This window comes from Amblyomma americanum, chromosome 8 (assembly GCF_052857255.1).
Source record: "Amblyomma americanum isolate KBUSLIRL-KWMA chromosome 8, ASM5285725v1, whole genome shotgun sequence".
Taxonomy (NCBI): Eukaryota; Metazoa; Arthropoda; class Arachnida; order Ixodida; family Ixodidae; genus Amblyomma; species Amblyomma americanum.
In genome coordinates this window covers 86,788,831-86,813,487 of record NC_135504.1, presented here as the reverse complement: position 1 = coordinate 86,813,487, position 24,657 = coordinate 86,788,831, and the positions used below count along the sequence as shown (strand labels likewise).

Below are 24,657 nucleotides of genomic sequence, written 5' to 3'. Positions count from 1 at the left end.
GACCGCAATCATTTTCTTTCAAATGATGCGTGATAAATGAGTCCCCAAGCTGAAATCTCCAGAGCCTGGGTCCGTCGGAAGTTGCTGGTGTCTTGCGAGCACCGGCTGCGAGAATCAGACGAACACGTTCGCTATCGTTCGCTGAGAAAAGTGCTCTAAAAACAGCGGCCCGTGGCGCAGTCACAGATCGTAAGAAAGAATGGCCCCGGTGAAACGAACAGCCAAGCGGAAATAAATGTGGAGAAGACGTACCGACAGGTACGATAGCGAGGGCTATTTCTTCTTATTTCTTCTTTGGAGACATCTGTGTTTGGCAGCGCGCACCATATTTTCTTAACAATACGTGTGCGTCAGCACTGTCGAGCTCCTGAATGATGGGTTATGCATCCGGCATCTGCAAAGCCACCTTCACCTGGATAATCCAGGCCCAAGCTAGTCTAGATAACAAAGCGCTATACTGTATTGATCAGCCTACAACTGATATATACATAGATGTGCACACCGTAGATTTCACGCATGGACGCGTAGATAGGAGTTATGAAAGGTAGAACTGCGCAAATAATACAGGGCAGAAAAGATAGAAACCAAAACGCATTCCTTTCTATCTTCTCCTACCCAGTCTTATTCGCGCAGTTCTACCTTTTATTGGAATCAACCAACTAGTCCACAAGAACATTCTAAGTTGTCCAATTAAGCTTGGCAATAAAAAGAGGAAGAAAATAAGCAGAATAAATAAGGGCCTCAATAGAATCCGTGCTCTTTTTAAGGGAGCTATCAGTATATAACAATTTGAGAGGAAAGGTGAAGTAATCCGTCAGCAAGCGCTCGTCCATTCAGTTCGAATGCACTTCCGCAGTTACACCCACATTTCACCGGTATTTTCTCACAGTTCTCTCATTCCTTACGGGAAGGGGCAGAAATAGAGGGAGTGGCTGAAAGTCCATTTTCAAGGCGGAAGAAGACGACCTCATCCTACCATCCAGCTCTCCCTCTCAGTCGAGAGATGAGGGCCAGGAGGGATTGGGGTGGACAGGGTCGCCATGTGAGATGCTGGCCTGGATTTCCTGAATCCCGACGGCCTCTTCAGCCAGTTGGAGGGTGAGGAGCTGGTGCTCAGGGTACGAGCTACGTAGCAAGGTCACCTAGGCGTCTCTACAATCTATTCAGTTCGCCCTGCCAGGAGATTGTGTGCACTCCCAAATAATATGATCGAGGGTCCCTTTCGCTCCACATTTCTCTCATTTGTCATCCTCAATTTCCGGGATAATATGTTTAATTAATATTGGGCGCGGGTAGACGCCTGTTTGAAGGCATCTCCACGCCACCGCTTGGCGACTATTAAGCTTCACACGGGGCGGGGGTAGGTGCCTCGGGCTGCGTTCCCGAGCTCCTGCCTGGCTGTCTGGTTGCTCTCTAGCTCGCGCTTCCCGGCGCGGGCCGCTGCTGCTGCGGCCCGCGCTTTACAGCCCGCGGGGTTCCCCGCTGTCTCCCCTGCTGTGAAACACTGTATTGCGCGGCCTGTTGGCGGTGCGCATGCCGGAGGGTGTGCCGCTCCAGGCGTATGCGGATGACGTTGTCGTCCTTGTGCCTGGATCCAAAAAGAAAGGAGCTTAAGTGTTTGGCGGATGATGCTCTCGGTCGAGTCGCTGCGTGGGCGAGGGATGCGAGAATCACCATATCACGGGATAAGACGATGCGTGGGCTTTTTTTCTCCCCCCAGGAGGGGAATGGGGCCCACCGTGCCCGCAGTTCGCCGTGACGGTGCGCGCCTGCCTTTCAGACGCGCCTCCAAGGTGCTGGGCGTCATCTTTGACCGCACCTTCTCATTCATTCCCTATGCGGAAAGACTCAAGGAGCGTGCCGAGACGCTCTCCGCCCGCCTTAAGACTTTTTTGCGGGTTTTCCGCACACCGGCGCCTGCCCGTCTGAGGGCGCTTTACCGCCAGGTCACGGTCCCGACCCTCGCATACGCTTCGCCCGTCTGGTGGACTGAGTGTCCTCATTCGGGTCTTTGCGCTCGCCTCGCGTCTGTGCAGAGGTGCCCACTGTTGGCTTTGGCGAGGGCCTATTCCACGACGAGCACGTGGGCGTTGCAGATCCTTATGCACGCCCCTCCGTTAGCGATAGACCTCGAAAGATTAAACGCGGAATTGGACCTCTTTTCCCATCAGCGAGACGTCACTTTTGGGACAAGGTTAATCCGAGCTGTCGAGGTCCAGCCGCCGTTTGATGTTGCCGCGCGGCATCCCTCGGAGGTCGTGGCTTTCTCGCGCCGTCGGTTGGACGTGGTTGGGGCGATGGCTCTGGCGTTGTCGCCAGCGCATTACGTCTACATTTATGGCGCATACACCTCTGTAGCTGCAGGCGCACCTTTTGTGGCATTCAGATCGCGCGGCGACCTCCGGGCGGTCGGCCTTTTCGGGTCGACGGTGCATAGGGTCCGTAGCCCCCGGAGGCGGTGGCTTTTACGGAGGTGGTGGAGTACGTCCGTTCCCTAAGGGGAACGGCGCCGGTGCATTTATATACCGATTGTCTGTCGCTCCTTTCGGCACCTGCCGCATGCAACCGCACGATTCGGCTGTGGATCACATAAAGGCCACACTAACATCAGTGGCGTCGCGCACACCCCTCGCACTCTTCCATGTCCCTTGTCACGCCGGCATTCTCGGCAGGTTGCTGGCGGATACCACGGACTCTCGGGCTAGCCGTTCCTCCCCCGTTCGGCGGGTGCTCCACTCGAGGGTCACCGTCTGGGCTTCTTCCCGCTCTGTTGTCAGGCCTAGGTGGGCGGTTTGGTGGCGTGAGAACAACCAGGGAACAGGAATTTTTTACTGGGTGCCCGGTGTCCTTTCCATTCCGGACTCCTTGCCGCCACCGCGCCCAATCGTGACACACATTACAGGCCACAGCCGTTTTCCGGCACACATGCACAGATTTCGGCCTGCGCCTTTGTCTGTGTGGCCTTGCGGGGCCCCCGTTGGCGACGTTTATCATTATTTAACCAATTTTATCATTATCTAACAAATTATTACCTAACCATTTATCTACCAGATGCGTCAAACATAGACAGAACATTTATGCAGCCTATGAGAAGGACCCAGTTATCACTTACGATTGACAAATTATATGAATGAATGGAGTGAATGAATGGTATGCCTCCAGACTCACCGGAACTGGAATGCAGGCACAGTGGAGAAGCTCCCCCTCCAGACGAAGTACATGGTGGCCTGCAGCCCCTCCCGCACTTTGATGGCCTCCACGTACTGGACGGTGCACGACACTGCGTCACTGCTGCACCCGGACTACTCGCTGGCAGAGCTGGACATGTCCACCTTACTGGCAATGTGGTGCTTTGCGTGCAATGCGGCCAGTTGAGCGTAGTACACGGTCGCTGGGGCACTCGCGCTTCTTGCACACCGGGCGTACGTGCGGCAGTGGTGGAAGCTCAGCTTCTGCACGTCGTCCGCCGTGAAGCTCGAGTCGTCCTACACGATATAATAGTACTGTGGGTGGTGTGTTTATGCATATGTGCCGTGTATATACAGATAGACTACTCTGTTAACTACAGCTACCTACTAAAGCGAACAGGTGCAGACTTTGATGTGCTAGTTGATGAAATAATAAAATTACAATTACAATTACTTAACTGACAACAACACATTCTGCACACTAATCTTACTTAGCGCAGGTGATATGCCACTGTATGGTACAATGTGAATCTATTTTACCACAGTTCTTAGTACATTACCTTAGACACAATTACAGGAAAGCACAGACAAGTGGTATGTTCCCTCTCCTTGACATATTTTACTACACTTATCCATATGCTATTATAGTAAAGAAAATAAGCATCAGTCGCGCACTATGTTGCAAAACCAAGCCTTCAGGAAGCATGTTTTGTTTTAAATTATATTTTCTTATACAATATAAATGCATCATACCACCATCTCATTCAAAAAACCATTGCAAGCCATTGTGCACCAAAAAAGTGCACAGATGCTTCAAGCAGGCTGTCAGTAAATGCTTGCGCATTGAGTTCTAATGCAATTCTGCAGTTATACCCACATTTAACCGATATTTTCTCACAGTTCCCCGGTTCCGTATGGAAAATGGAAGGTATAAAGGGAAAGTGAAGGTGGAAGGCGGAGAAGGGGAGCAGGCATAGGTGGTGAGGTGAAAGCACATGTGCGTGCGCACACAGGGGTTCGTGAGAGGAGGCTCTCGCTTATTTCTGGTAGCATGATTCGGTAAAGCCACGGATCCCTTGCAAAAATTTCTTTAGGCACTCTATAGACTGTTCATAAATTTCTGTCTATAAACTCTATACTCTCCATGGACAATCCCACGACATTTTATAGGCAATACAAATCCTACAGACCGCCTATAAATATAGCACAGATTTACGGCCGTGCAAAAAGGAATAGCTATAGGAAGGCAACAGAGTCTATAAGAAGTCTCTAGACTGTTTATAGAGAATTTTTGTAAGGGTTAGCAGCGGTGTGCCTGCACCTCACCACTTGCGATCGCTTTAGTGATGGTAAAACTGCCAAAACAAGACACACTAGTCGCGTTGCAGGAAGGCAATAAATGAAGCCCAGACTCATGTTCGGAACGCTGCCTGTATGCACTGACAGATCGAGTAGACAACAAACGTTCTCGGCACGCTGCCCGCTAATGCGCTGTGCAGTACGGGGCCCAAATGCATGACCAGCCAATTTCTGTCAGGCTATAAGGGACTCGTTAAGATCCCCATAACATGAGCATAACCGTGACGCGTGACGTCGCTGCGTTAATCACTTCGCGCACCAGCTAGCTAATATCACTGAACCCGCCGCAGTGGCTCAGTGGCTTTGGCCGTCGGCTACTGATCCCAAGATCGCAGGATCCAATGCTGTTAGTCGCGGCCGCATTGCGATGAAGGCCAAGTACAAAACGGCCCTTTTGCTGTGCAATGTCACCGCAAAGTTAACGAATCCCAGGTGATCAAAATTAATCCGGAGCCCTCCACTTGGGCGACCCTCATTGTCGGTAGTGTGTCGCTTTCAGATGTTAAGCCCCACAATTTACAACACAAAAAAGGTGGGTTGGCTCCCGACTGCGGCGGTCGCATTTCGATGGAAGCGAAATTCTAGAGGCCCGGGTACCGTGCGATGTCAGTGCACGTTGAAGAACCAGATGAGGTCGAAATTTCCGCAGCCCTTCACTACGCGTCCCTTATAACCTGAGTCGCTTTGGGACGTTAAGCTCCCATAAACCAAATCGTTTTTTAATATCACTGCCCGTATCCTGCGGTTAATCAATTGTAATTTTTTTGCATGTTAAAATGACTCCGTTGTCATGGAAGAGGATGGGCAAATCACAGGCGCAACACTGGTATCAGACCTCCTGTTCCTCCTCAACTGGGACACGTACCTTTCCCGCACACGCAACCCGATGTGGTCACGGCGCTGTTGGGAAGTAGGACGGCATCCCGGCTCACACCCACGTGACAAAGGCACGGCAGGAGCTCGCTGTGCTGCTGCCCGAGGCCCCCTCCATTGCAGTCGGCATCGAGCAGTGCATGAGCCTGACGGGAGACCGAAGCAGCCTCCTGCAATATGACACAGAACAGCGGTCAGCCACAGTAATTGACAATACATGTCAGAGTATTTCCTAAACTGCCATGGCCACGTTCCCCTCTTTACACCCATTTGCCGAAATTAATGTAGAGCACACCCTTACAGTGCGCTTCAAAACGCGCTCTGTTATTTTGAGGCTGTTACTTCGAACACTTTATTGACTTCCCTCTCCCACAAGGTGTCATTGTTACTCTTGTCTGTTGCTCAGATTCTAAGCGGGTAGAAGTAACCAAGCGAAGGTTATCTGAATGGTGGCTAAAATCAAAAAAAGAGTAACATTTCACAAGTCATGGCCAGGTGGCTTGAACCACCACACGATTTAAAGGGTTCAGCCTTATCCATCTATCCATCCAAGCGCGAAGCATCCATTTCACGCGGTGGGCTCCAACTCCAAGAGGTCTGCACAATAAGGATTCGAAAGCCTCCACCGCGTCGGTGTGAGAAAGCTGCAAAACTTGTTGGGCGAGTTGTACTCTGTATTCCATGGTTACATTGCAGTAGACAGGACACAGAATAAGGGATGCAATATAAAAGGCTATGTTGTGTCCTTTATTCTGTATCCCAACTGTCATGCTGCAACCATGAATTAGAGAAAGCTGCGCTCAAAGAATGCAGCAAGCAGGAAAGACAGCACAGCCACACTCAAGAAACAACACGCTGTACTTCAGCTGCTAATGAATGCATGAGTCAACGCGACTGATATCATAGCCAGTGAATAAGAAATGAGAAACATAAGCGACATGTTGACCATTGCGATTGTGGTGAATGGCATTCATTCTTGCCTGTTTAATAATTTTAACATATATGTGCTTCGTACAGTGTAGTTGAGACAAGGAAGCACGCGTAGATAGCAGGGCGTGATCACATACCTTCTTCGTTCGATTCTGTAGGTCACTTTAGTTAACGTTACACAGTATTCAAGAGGCAGAAAAGCCTCAATTATCCTCTTATTTCGGCACCAGAAGGCAGCACATTTGCTATGCACTACATTTCCTCTTGCTTTCTAAGCCTTCTATCTTTTTCAATCACTAGCTAACACTAAGGTGATGTAGGCTCGGAACAAAATAGATAACTACTGGCTGCCAGACAGACCTTAGCGGACATGCTAATGTTATCGCCAAGAAGTAAAATGCCACCCGCATACCTACTGCAGTTCCTGGTACGACCTGTTACGGAGTCATAGGCATTTGTTCGAACTTGCCGAAACTGACCACGAAGGAGAGCACTCAATAGTGTAAGGCACATGTTGGCGACAATCCTTATCAGGTGCAGACAATTTCATAAACAAAATACTAAAAATTTGTTTTGCTAAGTGTGCTGAGGGACCGAGATCAGCTGAGAAATATAAAGTTCACATCGTTTAGCCTGGTCTGCCCGAGATGCATGTGTGCTTAACGGCTGAACGCCGCCGCCACCAGCAGTTTCCCCCTCTCTAGACAATGATCACCCACTCACCGAGTAGTGCATCGAAGCAGGGGGGGGGGGGGGGGCGTGAATACCTCCTCCTCCTTGGCCGTCCGCACGCGACGCTGGTATTTCACACAACTCGGTGGGGTTCCCCACTGGCCAGACTGCACAAGGTGAATCTTTAACGTGAGCCTCCGCCATTTCACTGCGATATATATCAACCTTGTCGACGTAGCCATTAAACGCCTCCAACAACATGCACAACTTCAGCTGCTCTTCAGTGCCTGGGATGAGGCGGCTCTGCACCTCATCCCGACAGTGGGCATCTCCAACTTTTTCTTCGCCACGGCTACGCTGACAGATGAAGACACAGCTTTAGACAATGCAATCGCGGAGGCTCGCCGCCGACTAGACGAACTCACCCAGCGCCGGGAACAGCGTCGTTCTCAATCCTCTCGAAGAATTCTCATAACTCGGGAGCAATCATCAGAGGAATCACCTAGGGTAAGCACTGGCCCACAATCAGGTGCCGACCACCTGTTAGCCGTGACTACCCCGACAGTGGACAAGATATTAGCGCTGATGAAGCAGGTGACATCCCTCATCGTGGAAGCTCTTCGGCCTCGTCATGGATAGCGCATCATCATCGGTGGTGGTGCAGTGGAACTGTCGAGGTTTCGCTAATAAGGCCTCTGAAGTGAACATCCGCCTTCGCGACGGAAAGCTGAGGGCATGGGCGTTCCTACTGCAAGAGCATAATGCACTCCCACGCCTTTCAGGTTTCTGCGCATACCATTCACCATCTATCCCTGATCGCCGTTGCACCGCCTCCTCCCTCAGCCCAGGTAAATCTGCAATTTATATTCACAGTTCAGTTCCGCACACACCGCTCGACCTTTCACGGTGGTGCAACACACGTCAAGAGGTTGTCGCCCTTCTCGTAAAACCTGCACGCACACCCCTTATTCTAGTTTCTTTTTATAGTCGTCCTGCCTCCGCATCTCCCAATCTGGGATGGGTTCGTTTTCTACGTTCTACCAACTCGGGTATCCCTATTCTAGTTGGCGGTGACTTCAACGGCGCACACACTGCGTGGGGTTACCCATCGGATTCCTCAAGGGGTTCACACATCCAAGGGAGCTTTTCAGATCATTCCTTTCAACTTTTAAACCACCCGAATACTTCTACCCGCCCACGAGGTGGCCCGTATTCACCTGATTTGACTTGGTGGTTAGGCCCCGGTAACCCTCGTTGGGCTGTTGATTCTGATACTTGGGGTAGCGATCACAGCCCTATTTTTATCTCCCTCACGCCTACGCGTCTACGGAAAATACGCCGCACTGTACGAATAACATCATGGGATTCCGTACGCGCAGACAATCATTTATCTGCATTCAACCCCTCTTCAGCATTGTCTACTCTATCTGATGTTCTCGCTACTCACACTATTACCACTACTGTAAATGAAGATGACCCAAACCCGGACATACATCTCTTGAATCTGTGGGCTCTTCGTCGCCAGGCGGATCTTTACGCTACTCGTCACCCCGATGACCCTTCGGCTCTTCCTACTCTTCACCGCGCTACCGCACGGGCGCGGCGCTATGCAAAGCGGCTAGGCAGGCAACGCTGGGCTGCATGGTGTGCCCGCCTGTCCTCTACGCAGGGCAATCGACATCTTTGGAGAGTGTTTCACGCCATGGAGCGCCCTTCTCAGGTTGCAGATTACACAGAGAGCATTCGCCTCGCGCTAAATGTGGATGAGGACACATTTGCACAACAAGCGGCCCGTCAATTTTTTCCGAACCATGACTGCACCGCTACGTCTCCACCTGACTTATCGGTAACAGAGCCCCCCGATGGGATTACTTCTTACCTCACCATGGCAGAGCTGCTGGCCTCCATTTACCGTTTAAAAACTACTACTACTCCCGGGCACGACGGCATACCTAACTCCTTATTCCGTAACTTGGAAGGGAGGGCTTTGGAAACCCTACTTGATACTTTTAACGAAGTGTGGCTTTCTGGCATCATGCCGGGAGACTGGAAGCATTCTATTGTGGTTCCAATCCCCAAGTCAGGTCAGCCTCCAGTATCTCTCTCGGCCCTTCGTCCAATTTCCCTTACCCCTACCATCTGCAAGCTTTATGAAAACATTCTAGCCGCACGCTTATCATGGTGGCTGGAATCCCATGATTGTTACCCAGATTCCCAAATTGGTTTCCGCCCACATATTGGAACGGAGGACGGCCTTGCTACTTTGGCTGCTGACGTGCTTGACCACTCTCCACAGAGTCACCTTGTACGAACCGTAATCGCTACAGACATAACAAAGGCATATGATAACATCCTTCACTCTGCCATTCTTGCCTCCCTTCAAACTCTTGGTCTCCCTCACCGGTTCCTCCTCTCCATTCACGCCTTTTTAGCAAATCGAACCTTCAGCGTGCGTGTCCACGGAAAGCCCTTTGGTAATTTCACTTCCAATAGAGGAGTGCCGCAGGGCTCCGTTCTCGCCCCCACATTATTTAATGTGGCTTTAATTCCTCTGGTTCGAGCCCTAGAGACCATCCCTTCTATCCGCGTGCTTGCATATGCCGATGATATCACCTTGTGGTGCTGTCATCCAGATGCGTCTATTCATCAGTCGGTCCTTCAACACGCGCTGGATGTATTGACATCTCGCCTCCCACCTTTGGGTCTAACACTCTCTCCTACTAAATCATGCTTCATTCGAATTGGAAATAAAGCCGCCTTACGGAAAGCTCCCCCTTTAAATTTTACGGTACATAATTCTCTGATTCCTCAGGTAGAAACTGTTCGTATTCTTGGTCTTCTCCTCCATAAATCAGGGACTGGCACCCCGTGGCTGACAGCCACCCGTAAATCGGCTCACGCTACTCTAAGTCTGATTCGTCGCATAGCTATGCGCTCTGGTGGCGCACGTGCTCATACGGCCCGCCAGCTTGTGCGCTCTATCCTTCAGCCACGGATAGTATATCAGGCTCAATTTCAACGTCTCACCCGCAGACAGTGGGACTCCCTTGAAGCTATCAATCGTGAGGCTATGCGCGTCATAACATATCTGCCTCGTTTAACACCCATACCTGTGCTACAGGAGTTCGCCCAACTTAATACACTCAGTGAGATCATCGACCAACGGGTGGCAAATAGAGCTCGAAAACAGTCTCTCAAACTTCATCGTTTAAAGACACTTCCACCGTGGTCCTATTGCCAGCTCACTGACAATCGCCCCACTGTTTCCCCGTCGGTATCAGCAGCGTATCTGCCTGAAGGGTGCATATTATACACGGATGCATCTCATTCTGCAGAGAGGGGAGTTACTGCTGTGTATAGTCCATCTCATCCGCATCTCAACTCTCGCGCGACGTATACTGCGGATACGTGCACTCCCCTGGCATTGGAACTTCAAGCCATTTACAATGCCATTGCTTCCCTTCCGCTCGTTCCAACATTCAATACAGTTCACATTTACACCGACTCCCGCGCCGCCCTTAAACAGCTGAAGGCTGTTCGACGAACGTTCCAGATTTCACAATCTATTCATGTGCTCTGCGCAAAGTATCCATGTCCTGTGCGCATACACTGGATTCGCGGCCATGCCCAGGATCCACATAACATTCAAGCGGATGCTATGACTCATCTTCATACATTAGACGATCCGCCACCTTCCCCTCTTCCCCCAGATCCGTTCCTGTCCCACGTTTCCGATTCCGAAGTTCTGCGCCAGCGAACACGCGCTCTAATTCCTCCGTGTTCGCACCCTCTCCCCCGTAGTCTTACTCGGCAGGAGGAGGTATCCGTGCGCCGGATTCGGGCAGGGGCGGCTCTGACACCATCTGTCCGTCATCGGTGGCGTGCCAAAGATCTGCCACTACCTGACAGGTGCCCTCACTGTGGCGCTGCACCGGACATATGTGATGTGCGGCACTTGTTGTGGACGTGCCCAGCGACGGCTGCTATCAGAAAACGGCTCCTCAGGGAGGTGGGCCTGCGGTGGAACCGCGAAAGTGACTTCGTGAAGTGGACAATGGACAACCGTTTCATTAACAACCTCTGCGACTACCTCAGCGCAACGGTTCTTCACTCCTTCTTTTGACTTTCAATCCCGTGCATTCCTTTCCCCCTTTCCTTTTCAACTTATGCCTCATGGCACACTTCTCGAATAAAAAAAAAAAGAGCGCGCGTGTTATCGATAAAAAAAGCTCATGCAGTGAAGGATTTGGCACTCTTTGTAGCTGCGCTTGCCCTGATAGACCAGTTTCACAATGACAAGGCACCCGAACGAAAGGAAAACGTGCGTTGGTGGCATGGACAGAAAGACAAAGGAGGACAACCAATATCTCACAACCTCGGGGTCAGTAGCCAATCTATGTACACGATTTCATGTTCGTCTTACTGGTGGCCATCAGCAGTATATAAGTCGCTTATCGAGAGCAGAAATCAAGGTTTTGTTAGCGGTATTTCAGTCAAACCGATATAGAAAAAGAGCGGTGCACGGATATTTCTGGGCATCTTTACAACTACGACATTCTTCACTGCCCGAAGAGAACACACACAGCATAATTCCCTCCGCGAAGCGAAAGGATAAATCTCAGAATCTTCCGAACCCCTGTCGCAAGTCTCAGAAAGCATGCAATTGAAGATGCATATGTCATTCGTCCAAACTACTGTCGCAAGGTAGCCTCCAACTTGACTAAAACATGTAAGCTGTATGCAGAGATAAATGCTATGACATCACCCAGAATGCAGTAAAATGAGCGGTTGCTCAAAATTTTGGTGAACGTGTTCGGGAATACTGCCACCGCATGGAGGTCAACCGGTGACATCACCGGGGTTTCATCTGCACTTGGCATATCTGTTGCTCCAACCAGCGTCATCGCTTCAGCGGAGTGGGTTTTGCGCCACCCTTCTTTTTCCATAATTCTTCTTTTCTAATCAGCTCCTCATTGTTTTTACGAAAGGAAAGGGCGCGGTAGCTCTCAGATCTCAACATCTCAGTGTACAATCAACCCCGCGAAAGCATACGTTTTTGAGGAAAGGAAATGTTTTTGACAAATGAAACAGTAGCTCCGAGATCTGGACACCTATTACATTTTGCTTCCACATTTTGCAGACTCCTTTTGACGACACCTATTACATTTTGCTTCCACATTTTGCAGACTCCTTTTGACGACATAGCCTAGTAATGCTCTCGCATTATTAAGGAACTAAAATATTGCGTTTGCGCTGTTTACTCTTTTAGGCCACAGAGCACGCATCCACTGGAGTTTGTTTCCAGCACGGAAATTTGGCAACGTTTCTGCTCCTTTATTTTATGCTTTGTTTTACCCTCCTCTCTCCGCGCCACGAGATGTCGTGGCAGTCATTCATTCATTGACAGTCATTCAATGACCACCGCATAGAAAAATGACATGAGTAATTGTCTTCGGGCATTGCCATGTGGGGCAGTGACCACCAGTTGGTGTCTTACTCATTCACTAGCTCTTGTCACCCAACATAATCAGCAGGTCATATTCTTGATTCAACTTTCCTTTACAGTTACTGATGACGCTTAAAGGCAGTCATGGGCATTTCAGCTTCAAAAGTGCAGAGGTCGGACTCACCAAAATATGACACAGATATTGTGCCATTTCTTTTAATAATAATAATAATAATTGGTTTTGGGGAAAGGAAATGGCATATGTCATATATCCTTGGACACCTGAACTGCGCCCTAAGGTAAGGGATAAAGGAGGGAGTGAAAGAAGAAAGGAAGAAAGAGGTGCCGTAGTGGAGGGCTCTGGAATAATTTCGACCACCTGGGGATCTTTAAGGTGCCCTGATATTGCACAGCACATGGGAGCCTTACCGTTTTGCCTCCAAAAAACGCAGCCACCGCGGGTTCGAACCCGGGAACTCCGGATCAGTAGCCGAGCACTCTAACCACTGAGCCACGAACTGCAGAAGCCTGCTTTGATTGCTTTCTGCACACTGGATAAGCAGCTCGCCCTACCTGCCACCCTGGGAGGTAACATGCAGTTAATGGTTGATCGCGAGAGATTCATCATCACCAAATGAACGCTGCGGCCTAGCTAGTGCTGCAAGTCGGCCACAACGCTGTAAGCGCTAATACATTCAGGCCACATCTCGCTCTCTCGCCACCGCCACATGTATCAAAGCACGAATGAGGCGTCCGCATATCTAGGGAGCCAGTTATGAGCCGTTCCTTACCTCAAAGACAGCGCCGTCTAGAAAATTGTCGACGCCAACGCCAATGAACACTGTGAAAGCCGACATCTTTCGCTTTGTATATCCTGAATTAGCTGAGCAAATCAACATTAAATTTTTTTCGGTGCCACGCACTAAATGGACAATGACACCAGCAACGACGAGATCACGATCTCGGCAGAAGCACTAACCAACTATCCTTGTAAAACCGCAACATGCCTCCGGTGACGACAGAGGCACGCGTTCGCATAGCGCATAAATACACGCAGAAAGGCGGTGAAAACTGTTTAATGATAATAATTGGCATTTAAGGAAAGCAGACTGAGCTTCACCTTGGCGGCGACAGGTTTTCTTGTACCACGGCGACACGTGGCACCGAGTTATTTCTTGATCATGTTTCTTCCCTGTACTCATGACTGGGCCCGTCCATCCAGAAACGATGACACAGGTAGGTCTCTACAAGTCCGATTCCGTATCCCAAGCAGACTCGTTCCAGCCGCAGAAACATCGCCGCGTGGGTTAGGGGCCGGCGCGTCGGCTGCCTTCAAGATTGCACCGGTCCAGCTCATCTCGGAGTTCCTCAAACAGCATTTTGTCGTACACTCGTTGCCACTCCTCATTGTACTCCCTGGCGGCCGTGCCGATGATTTTCGCCCGGAGGTGAGCGAACCTCCTCGAGGAGATGTCTGCGGCCGGCACATTTTTGGAGGAAGCCCGGGTGCGTGTGCTGGGGAGACTGGCTGTGGCATCACCGTGGCCGTCACCGGTGGAGCAGGAGGCTGTGCCATTGCTGCTGGTGGTGGCAGGGAGCTGCTGCGTCGCCGTTGGGCACACACCATCCTGGATGCCCTGTGCGAACGATCCTTGCGGAGGTTCAGACAAGGGCGGCGCCGGCGTAGTCCCCTGGGCGGATCCGCCTGGTCCTCGGTGGGCATCCATCGCAGCAGCCTCGGACAGAAGACGCTTTAAAACGTGGACGGCAGAGAACCGGCACTGCAGTGTAAGACGCAGCCGAGCTGTTCGAATGCTCGTCTTCTTCAGGGCTAGCGCGTGGCGGTGCATGTGGAAGAGCCCGAGAGCGAACGTGCGTGGCAACTACCTATGCGCCGGCGAAAACCGAGGAAGAAGTGAAGTGGCCGGCAGCGGTGAGTAACGCACCGACACGGAACAAATTGAGCACGGAGGAAAGGCTTGTGTACGGGAAAGAGCCGAGATTGTGGGTGCATTTAATCTGTTGTGTGCCGTAACAACCAAGGTCAATCGAAATGGGTCGCGGAGTGAAGCCTGTACGTTGTTAGAATCGACGGCAGGTGACATCAGCCTATTGGCTTTGCATTTGAAGAGCGACTGTAAGCTGCGCGGACAAAGAATCAAAAATAAATTATTGAGCGCAGATTTAGTTTCAACCTAAAACTTGAGAGTATAGTTGCCAATAATTTTTTCAATTGCTGATGCATACTTCGACAAATAAACAGTTCTTTTTTAATCATAAAAGTAATTTATCTCTTTGCTTGCGCCGTCTTCCAGTAAAAGTTAAAACAATAGGGTTGTTAGCACCAAGAACTTCAATAACACTTCTGTTAGGCCTAGTTGGTGCATGATAATATTACAGATGATCGATGTGAGCAAGGCATTAGACATTGCACGTACACCTGTCCTTGTGTTTCTCTTGTGTACGTGGATTGCCTAATGTATTGCGCACATCGATCATCCGCAACACAAAGAAGTTTGTACGTTTGAATAAGAACATTTAGTTTCACGGTCGGGAGAGGGCGCATTGGGCATGGGCTCAGCGATTTTCAAAGATCTTGAGTGGAAAAAGACATCGCACCATCGAAATTTTCGGCTGAATCAACGTCGGAAGTTGGGAGGATCAAGTGGACATCAACACTGGACCGGTAGGCCCATATTGTTTTTACTATTATCAAGATCCGAAATTTCCTAGCGGTACGGTGCGACTAGGCCTAATCTAGGGCTAGTGCCAACAAGGCGTCGGCTGGCGCTGCGCGGCACTACTGGGCCACGACACACTCGCGATGGATATCCGAGGCACTCAAGACCTTACTCCAAGCACACGGAACACCGATTTAGTCCGAAGTTTGGCGAAAAATCGGGAGATGGAGGCAGAGCCGGCCACCACGTGGCGAGCCCCCGAAGAGCGGGTACGCCAGGGCACGGCCGAGGCGATGGAAGAGACCGACAAAGACACGGACAGATGGCAGATGGCGGGCCCGAGGCGAAAAAGGCAAGAAAGCCGCGGCGAGGAACGAATTCAAGGAATCCCAACAAATCGAGGGAACATAACAGCGATCGACAAGAAGACGTACGGGCGGACGGAAGAGTGGAAAAGGCCGAAGGTGCCGCCGCTGCCCAATGACGACTACAAGATAATCCTACGGCCCAGGGGCGAACTAAGGATCCGTGTACTAGAACCGTTTCAAGTCACGAGAGCAATCGCACAAGAATGCAAAGGCAAAATCAAAGCGGGGGCTTCCATAACAAGGATCAGACCAGGATCCAACATCGTAATTGCAAGCATTCCGGGCAAAGAGAAGGCCGAGACAATCGCGAAAATCCAAAAGCTGCAATTTAGAGAAAAGGGCTACGAACTACTCCCGTACGCAGCCACAGGAGGAGACTACAAAAGAGCCGTGATCCACGGTATTCCGGCCAGAATAACGATGGAAGAGTTACAAGCGGACCTACAAGTACGAACAGAAGGGTAACCATCATGTCGGCACGAGCCCCGGGGGAAGTCAAAAACGGTGCTCTTAGTCTTTGACGGACCCATCGTGCCAATATGGGCGATATATGAAGGCGTCGAGCTCAGGACTCACCCATATATACCAACCAGGCAGGTCTGCTACAACTGCAGAGAACTTAGGCACCGCTCCGACGTATGTCCCACGCCCGAGGCCAAGGCCTGCAGAACATGTGGACAGAAGAACCCGGAGGAGCAGCACGAATGCACAGCCAAGTGCCTGACCTGCAGCGGGGTCCACGTCACAGGAACGAGAGAGTGCACCATGAAACTCAAGAAGATATAAGAGCTGCGATGCCGCAGCAAATAAAAGAAAGGAGCGTGGAACAGATGCCGAAGTCAAAGCCGAGGACGACCGGGCCAAGGCCATTCCAGTGGAGATCAAGGCAAGCAGCCTGGGGGTAAGCGCGGTAGAAGCAAGTCTAGGACTAGGAGCCAGAGCAGGGGAAGGGAGGAGTCGTTCCCATCACTGGAGGCCAAGGCACCGCAGGCGCAGGCTGGACAGGCAAGAACGAAGAACAGCAAAGAAAAGGTGAGCTGGGAAGCGGGACCTCCAAAAACACTGCAGCCCGACACGGCTAAAATCAAAGAGATAGAGGAGAAATTCGAGAAAGAGAAAAGGTGGCTCAGCGAGCAAATTAAACAAGCCAGTAAACAAAACAGGTGGCTCCAAGAGAACCTAGATAAGGTCGTGAAAATGTTGGAGGAGCAAAGGAAGGGAACGGCCCAGGCCCCAGCTATGGGGCAAGGGCCATCTCAAGATAAATTAGAGAACCTCATGCAATACATAATGAAGCAAAATGCAAAAATGCACGCGAAGCTCGAGAGGATCGAGCAAGCAAACGATGTAATGGTAAACAGGGTAGCAACCATAGAACAGAGAGTAGGCATAGTAGAGGAAAACTTCAAAAGCTATGTCAAGAACCAAAATACACAAAGAATAACGAGCAAAGCCAGGGACCGACTCTTCAACGAAAGAAGGTTCGGAATTGAAACTCATGACAAAAGGTCAAAACAACGATTAATCATGGGAGACACAAAGAAATAGAGTTGTGGCAGCGGAACTGCAGGGGCTACAGGCGAAAGCAGGGGCTCTTGCAAAAATACATAGAAAGACAACAGAAGCAACCGGACATAATAGCTCTACCAGAGACAGACATAACCCCAACCTTGAGGGGCTATGGTTGTCAGGAGAGAGGACGCACAGCTACCCTGGTTAGTAAGAGAATTACCACCATAGAACACGATGAAATCCCAGACACCAAGCTAGAGCACGTAATAACTGAAATAATTCCCAAAAGAAAAGGAAGAGCATCTTTGTCGTTAACGTTTATAGCCCGCCGAAACAAAGGTATTGACACTTCTCCAAGTTTTTTGTGGGGGCGAGCAGACTGGCAAAGAGCAACGCCCTAGTAATCCTAGGCGACTTCAACGCCTATGGCCAGAGATGGGGATACAAGAAAGACAGCAAGAAGGGAAAGCAGATCGACGATGCAGCAGAAAGCACGGGATGTACACTGTTGATGAGCGAGAGCCCGCCCATGAGGACCGGCAACAGCGTGAGCCGGGACACCTGTCCAGATCAAAGTTTCGTCAAAAACACGTGGCGTGAAATAGGACAACCTCCTGTAAAACCTAGGAAGCGACCACTATATAATCAGAAGACGAGAAGGGCAATATTAATCACAAAGATCGTGAAATGGCACAAATTTAGGCCAGCATGCAAAGACCTGAAAGGTGACATTGGCTCGATCAAGGAGTTGAGCAAGCAGCAACAGGAGATTCAGGCCAGATATACCCAGGAGGTGAAAAGAACAGAAGAAGCACCGGAAGTCGATTACCACCTACTCCACCTGTGGGAGGCCAGGAGAGAGCTAACAAGGAAGTGGAAGACACAGAGACACAATAAGAAGCTAAGGAAGAGGATCTGCGAACTACATAGATTAGTGTGGGCAAAGAAAAAGGAAGAAAAATAATGTCGCCCACTACAGAAGGAAGCCGAGAGTTATGCCAACCTCCTCGCGAGGCGAAGTTGGGATGACTTCAGTGATCAACTGAATGGCACACTCGAAAAATACCGAAATACCGTCAGTCCCCCGGGAGCGGGCATATTTAGCGGCACGGGAACGCCCGCGGTGCGCCATCTTGGCACGATTTCCGCGCGCGAATCTGTTTCCCCTCTACGTTACACAACGCGTGGTGGCGCTTAGATGCACGAGCGCCACTGGATCTTTCGTGATTGTGAGCGTTTATGCAGCACCGCATTCACTGCTGAGTCCCGTTCTGACTGAGGTGTCAAATGCCCTCATGCTTGCCGCGATGACACCGGCGGTAGTGGCTGGCGACTTTAATGCCAACCATGAGGTGTGGGGGCCGCAGCTGTGCGATGCGCGCGGGGGCGAGCTCTCGCGATTTGCCTCTGCCTCTATCTGACCTAGTTGTGCTGAACGACCCAGAGTACTCGACTAGCTGCACCGACAGCTGAATCGACGTTAACCCTCAGGTACCTCCGGGCGGTCGGCCGTTTTCGGGTCAACGGTGCGTCGGGTCCGTAGCCCCCGGAGGCGGTGGCTTTTACGGAGGCGGTGGAGTACGTCCGTTGCCTAAGGGGAACGGCGCCGGTGCGTTTATATACCGATTGTCTGTCGCTCCTTTCGGCACCTGCCGCATACAACCGCACGATTTGGCTGTGGATAACATAAAGGCCACACTAACATCGGTGGCGTCGCGCAGGCTCCTCGCGCTTTTCCATGTTCCTAGTCACGCCGGCATTCTCGCCAATGAGCTGGCGGATATCGTGGCCTCTCGGGCTAGTCGTTCCCCCTGCGTTCGGCGGGTGCTCCACTCAAAGGTCACCCTCTGGGCTTTTTTCGGCTCTGTTGTCAGGGCTAGGTGGGCGGTTTGGCGGTGTGAGAACAACCAGGGAACAGGAATTTTCTCCTGGGCGCCCGATGTCCTTTCTATCCCGGACTCCTTTCCGCCACCGCGCCCAATCGTGATACTCATTACGAGCCACGGTCGTTTTTCGGCACACATGCACAGATTTGGACTAGCGAATTCGCCTGTGTGCCCTTGTGGGGCCCCCATTGGCAACGTTTATCATTATTTAACATATTTTATCATTATCTAACAAATCATTATATAACCAATTATCTAACAAATGCGTCAAGCATAGACAGAACATTTATCTAGCCTATGAGAAGGACTCAATTATTACTTAAGATTGACAAATTACATGAATGAATGAATGAATGAATGAATGAATGAATGAATGAATGAATGAATGAATGAATGAAATGAGTGAATGAATGGTATGCCTCCAGACTCACCGGAACTGGAATGCAGCAACAGTGGAGAAGCTCCTCCACCAGACGAAGTAGAAGGTGGCCTGCAGTGCCTCCATCACCTTGATGGCTTCCACGTACTGGAAGGTGGACAACACTGCGTCCCTGCTGCCCCCGGACGACTCGCTGACTGAGCTGGACATGTCCACCTTGCTGGCAATGTGGTGCTTTGCGTGCAATGTGGCCAGATGAGAGTAGTACACGGTCGCTGGACATTCGCGCTTCTTGCACACCGGGCGTACGAGCGGCAGTGGTGGAAGCTCAGCTTCTGCAGACCGTCCGCCGTGAAGCTCGAGTCCTCCTACACGATATAATAGTACTGTGGGTGGTGTGTTTATGCATATGTGCCGTGTATATACAGATAGACTACCCTGTTAACTACTGCTACCTGTTAATGCGAACACGTACAGACTGTGATGTGCTAGTTGATGAAATAATAGAATTACAGTAACAATTACTTGGCTGACAACAACACATTCTGCACGCTAATCTTATTTAGCCCAGGTGTTTATGGCACTGCAGGGTACAATTTGAATCTAATTTTACTGCAGTTCCTAGTACATTGCCTTAGACACAATTACAGGAAAGTACACACAAGTGGTGTGTTCCCTCTCCTTGACATATTTTACTACACTTATCCATATTCTATCATAGTAAAGAAAATAAGCATCATTCGCGCACTATGTTGCAAAACCAAGCCTTAAGGAAGCATGCTTTATTTTAAATTATAATTTCTTATACAATATAAATGCATCATACCACCATCCCAGACAAAAAACCATTGCAAGCCATTGTGCACCAAAAAAGTGCACAGATGCTCCAAGCAGGCATGTCAGGAAACGCTTGCGCATTATATTCTAATGCAATTCTGCAGTTATACCCACATTTCAGCTATTTTTTCTCACAGTTCCCCGGTTCCGTATGGGAAATGGAAGGAATAGAGAGAAAGCGAAGGTGGAAAGCGGAGAAGAGGTGCAGGCAAAGGTGGTGAGGTGAGAAAGCACGTGTGCATGAGCACACAGGGATTCCTGGTAGCACCATTCGGTTCCTGGTAGCACATTTCTGGTAGCACCATTCGGTGGAGCCACGGTTCCCTTACAAACATTTCTTTAGGCACAGTATAGACTGTCCATAAACTTCTGTCTATAAAGTCTATAGACTCTCTATAGACAATTACTAGACAACATTGTAAAGGCAATACAAATCCTACAGACAGCATATATATAGTACAGGTTTATGGGCATACACTTTAAGTAGATTTTTTCAATACACTATGTATGAAAAAAAAGGAATAGCTATAGGAAGGCACCAGAATCTATAAGAAGTCTGTAGACTGTCTGTAGACAATTTTTGTAAGGGTTAGCAGCGGTGTGCCTGCACCTCCCCACTTACGATCGCTTTAGTGATGACAAAAACTGCCAAAACAATACACACTAGTCACGTTGTGGGAAGGCAATGGATGCAGCCCTGACTCATGTTCGGAACACTGCGCGTATGCACAGACAGATCGAGTAGACGACAAACGTTTTCGGGACGCTGCCCGCAACTGCGCTGTGCAGTGCGGGGCCCCAATGCATGACCAGCCAATTTCCGTCAGGCTATAAGGGACTCGTTAATTTTCCCATAACATGAGCATAACCGTCACGCGTGACGTCGCTGCGTTAATCATTTCACGAACCAGCTAGCGCATGTCACTGAACCCGCCGCAGTGGCTCAGTGATTTTGGCCGTCGGCTACTGATCCCAAGGTCGCAGGATCCAATCCTGCTAGTCGCGGTCGCATTGCGCTGAAGGCCAAGTACAAAACGGCCGGTGTACTGTGCGATGTCACCGCAATGTTAACGAATCCCAGGTGACCAAAATTAATCCGTAGCCCTCGACTAGGGCGTCCCTCACTGTCGGTAGTGTGTCGCTTCGCGATGTTAAACCCCATAATCTGCAACCCAAAAGACGCGAGTTGGCTCCCAGCTGCGGCGGTCGCATTTCGATGGCAGCAAAATTCTACAGACCCGAATAACGTGCGATGTCAGTGCACGTTGAAGAACCACAGGAGGTCGAAATTTCCGCACCCTTCACTACTGCGTCCCTCAGAGCCCGAGTCGCTTTGGGACGTTAAGCTCCCATAAACCAAACCGTTTTTTAATATCACTGGCCTTATTCTGCGGTTAAGCGATTGTAATTTTTTTGCCTGTTAAAATAACTACATCGTCATGGAAGGGCATGGGCAAATCACAAGCGCAACTCTGGTATCAGACCTGTTCCTACACACCCGGGGGACCCACCTCTCCAGCGCACGCAACCCGATGTGGTCACAGTGCTGTTGGGAAGTAGGACGGTGCCCCGGCTCACACCCACGTGACGAAGGCACGGCAGGAGCTCGCTGTGCTGCTGCCCGAGGCCCTCTCCATTGCCGTCGGAATCGAGCAATGCATGAGCCTGACGGGAGACCGGAGCAGCCTCCTGCAATATCACACAGAATAGCGGTCAGCCACAAAAATTGACAATAGATGTTAGAGTATTCCCTAAACTGCCATGGCCACGTTCCCCTCTTTACACCCATTTGCCGAAATTAATGTAGACCACACCCTTAGAGTGCGCTTCAAAACGCGCTCTGTTATTTTGAGTCTGTTACTTTGAATACTTTATTGACTTCTCTCTCCCACCAGGTGTCACTGTCACTCTTGTCTGTTACCTAGACTTCAACCAAGTAGAAGTAACCAAGCGATGGTTATCTGATTCGTGGCTAAAATTAAGACAAGAGTAAAATTTCACAAGTCATGGCTAGGTGGCTTGAACCACTGCCCGATTTAAAGGGTTCAGCCTTATACATCCATACATCCGTGCGCGACGCACTTTTTCACGCGGTCGGCTCCAACTCCCAGTGGTCTGCACAAGGAGGATTTGAAACCCTCCGCCGCATCGGTGTGAGAAAGCTGCAAAACTTGTTGGGCGCGTTGTGCTCTGCATTCCATGGTTACAGTGCAATGGGCAGGACACAGAATAACTGACCCAATATACAAGGTTGTGTCGTTTCTTTTCTTCACTGTCTCCTCTGTCGCGCTGTAGCCATTAATTAGAGAAAGCTACGCCCAAAGAATGCAGCAAGCAGGAAAGACCGAACAGCCACACTCATGGAACAACACGCTGTACTTCAGCTGCTAATGAATGCATGAGTCAACGAGAGTGATATCATAGCCAGTGAATAAGAAACGCGAAACATAAGCAACATGTTGACCGTTGTAATTGTCGTGAACAGTGTTCATGTGTGCCTGCTTAATAATGTCAACATATATATGCTCCGTACAGCGTAGTTGAGACAAAGAACCACGCATAGATAGCAGGGCATGATCACATACATTCTCCGTTCGATTCATCAGGGCACTTCAGTTAACCTCGCACAGTACTGAAGAGGCAGAAAAGCCTGCATTGCCTCATTATTTGGGCACCACAGGGCGGCACATTTGCTATGCACTACATTTCCTCTTGCTTTCTTAGCCTTTTATCTTTTTCAATGACTGGCTAACACTAAGATTAAGTAGACTCTAAAAAAAAGAGATAACTACTGGCTGCCAAACAGACCTTAGCGGACATGATAATGTTGTCGCCAGAAAGTAGTATGCTACCCACATACATAATGCATTTCCTGGTACGACCTGTTACGCAGTCATAGGCATATGTTCGAACTTGCCGAAATTGGTTACGAAGCAGAGCACTCAATAGTGTATGGCGCATGTTGGCGGCAATTTTTATCGGGGTGCAGGCAATTTCATAAACAAATTACTAAAAATTTGTTTTACTAAGTGTGCTGAGGGACACAGATCAGCTGAGAAATATATTTCAAGTGATTCAGCCTCGTCTGCCCGATATGCACCCGTGCCCACTTCGCTTGAGGTCTCGTAGGCCGTCTGCTATATACGATAAGCCGCAGGAATGGCGTTGTATAGAACCCAGATGTACGGAACTTGGAAAGAATCACGAACAGTTGGCTCAAAAGTTATTACACAGCGTTCTCGATGTACCTGCGTACTGGAGCTGCAGGTCAGGTCGTGCGTGTGCTGCAGCTTCGTGCAGAGCACGCTGTGGAAAAGACGAGACCGGGAGCGACGCCGTCCACCAGCGGCAGCAGGCTGCTCTGCAGGGGCACGTCCCACTGCGTCCACTGCATGTTACGGGCATAAATGGCGGTGGGGCGCTCCTAGCCGAGGGCCTTCGTGAGGCTGCACCACGGCGTTGCAAGGAAGATATCCTTAAGAGACTGAACCGAATACGGCGAAACAAAGCAAAAGCGCAAGTGCGATAGTCTTCCGAGTAGCCCGAAAACAATGCATCGCAGAATGAAACAGAAATTAACCACACTATAATAAGGATACAGCACACCTATGGGTGTGTTAACAGGCAATTTCACAATGCCAAGCACCCGACCGAAAGGAAAATGTGCGTTGATGGCATGGATGCAGATACAGAGAACAACCATACTTCCTTGCAAACACTATGCCTACGTTCGCAATCAAGCTTACTCGCGCCAAGTCCTTTTGACGTACACTGATCAGTTTCCCACAATTCTCTGCAGGTGGGCCAACGGAAACCAAATTGGCACGACCGCTCTGCACCAATGCGTGGGCGTTTTTAGCATCTGGATTACAAACAAGTGTGGATAGCGTTGAAAAGATTGAGCACACGACCCTGCGCTTAACGGTTGAACGCCGCAGCCACCGGCAGCTTCCCCCTCTCTCGAAAATAATCACCCACTCACCGTGTAGTGGAACGAGGAAGCGGGGACTACCTCCTCCTCCTCGGCCGTTTGCACGCGACGCTGGTATTTCACACAACTCGGTGGGGTTCCACACCGGCCAGCCTGCACAAGGTGAATCTTCCCGTGAACCTCCACCATTTCACTGCGATATATATCAACCTTGTCGACGTAGCCATTAAACGCCTCCAACAACATGCACAACTTCAGCTGCTCTTCAGTGCCTGGGATGAGGCGGCTCTGCGCCTCATCCCGACAGCGGGTATCTCCAACTTTTACTTTGCCATGGCTGCGCTGAGGAGCGCGCGTGTTATCGATAAAAAAAGCTCATAGAGTGGAGGATTTGGTGTTTTTCTTTGTAGCTGCGCTTGATCTGATCGACCAATTTCACAATGACAACGCACCCGAACGAAAGGAAAACGTGCATTGATGGCATGGACGCAAAGACAAAGGAGGACAACCAATATCCCACAACCTCAAGGTCAGCAGCCAATCTATGCACACGATTTCATGTTCGTCTTACTGATGAAAATTAACAGTGGATAAG

At 50.1% G+C, this 24,657-nt stretch overlaps 1 protein-coding gene across 1 annotated transcript in view; it reads right to left on the bottom strand.

Moving 5' to 3' along the window:
- The window catches only part of LOC144102584 (uncharacterized), a 33,693-nt gene that overhangs the window by 5,737 nt on the left and 3,299 nt on the right, over positions 1-24,657 (bottom strand). Inside the window, exons 3-8 of the mRNA XM_077635815.1 lie at positions 24,114-24,215; positions 23,380-23,519; positions 21,643-21,820; positions 19,347-19,662; positions 5,413-5,590; positions 3,169-3,485 (exon numbers count right to left, since the gene is read on the bottom strand). Of these exons, the coding sequence (XP_077491941.1) occupies positions 5,476-5,590; positions 19,347-19,662; positions 21,643-21,820; positions 23,380-23,519; positions 24,114-24,215 (851 nt within the window). The 3' untranslated portion in view covers positions 3,169-3,485; positions 5,413-5,475. The remainder of the gene's footprint in view (positions 1-3,168; positions 3,486-5,412; positions 5,591-19,346; positions 19,663-21,642; positions 21,821-23,379; positions 23,520-24,113; positions 24,216-24,657) is intronic.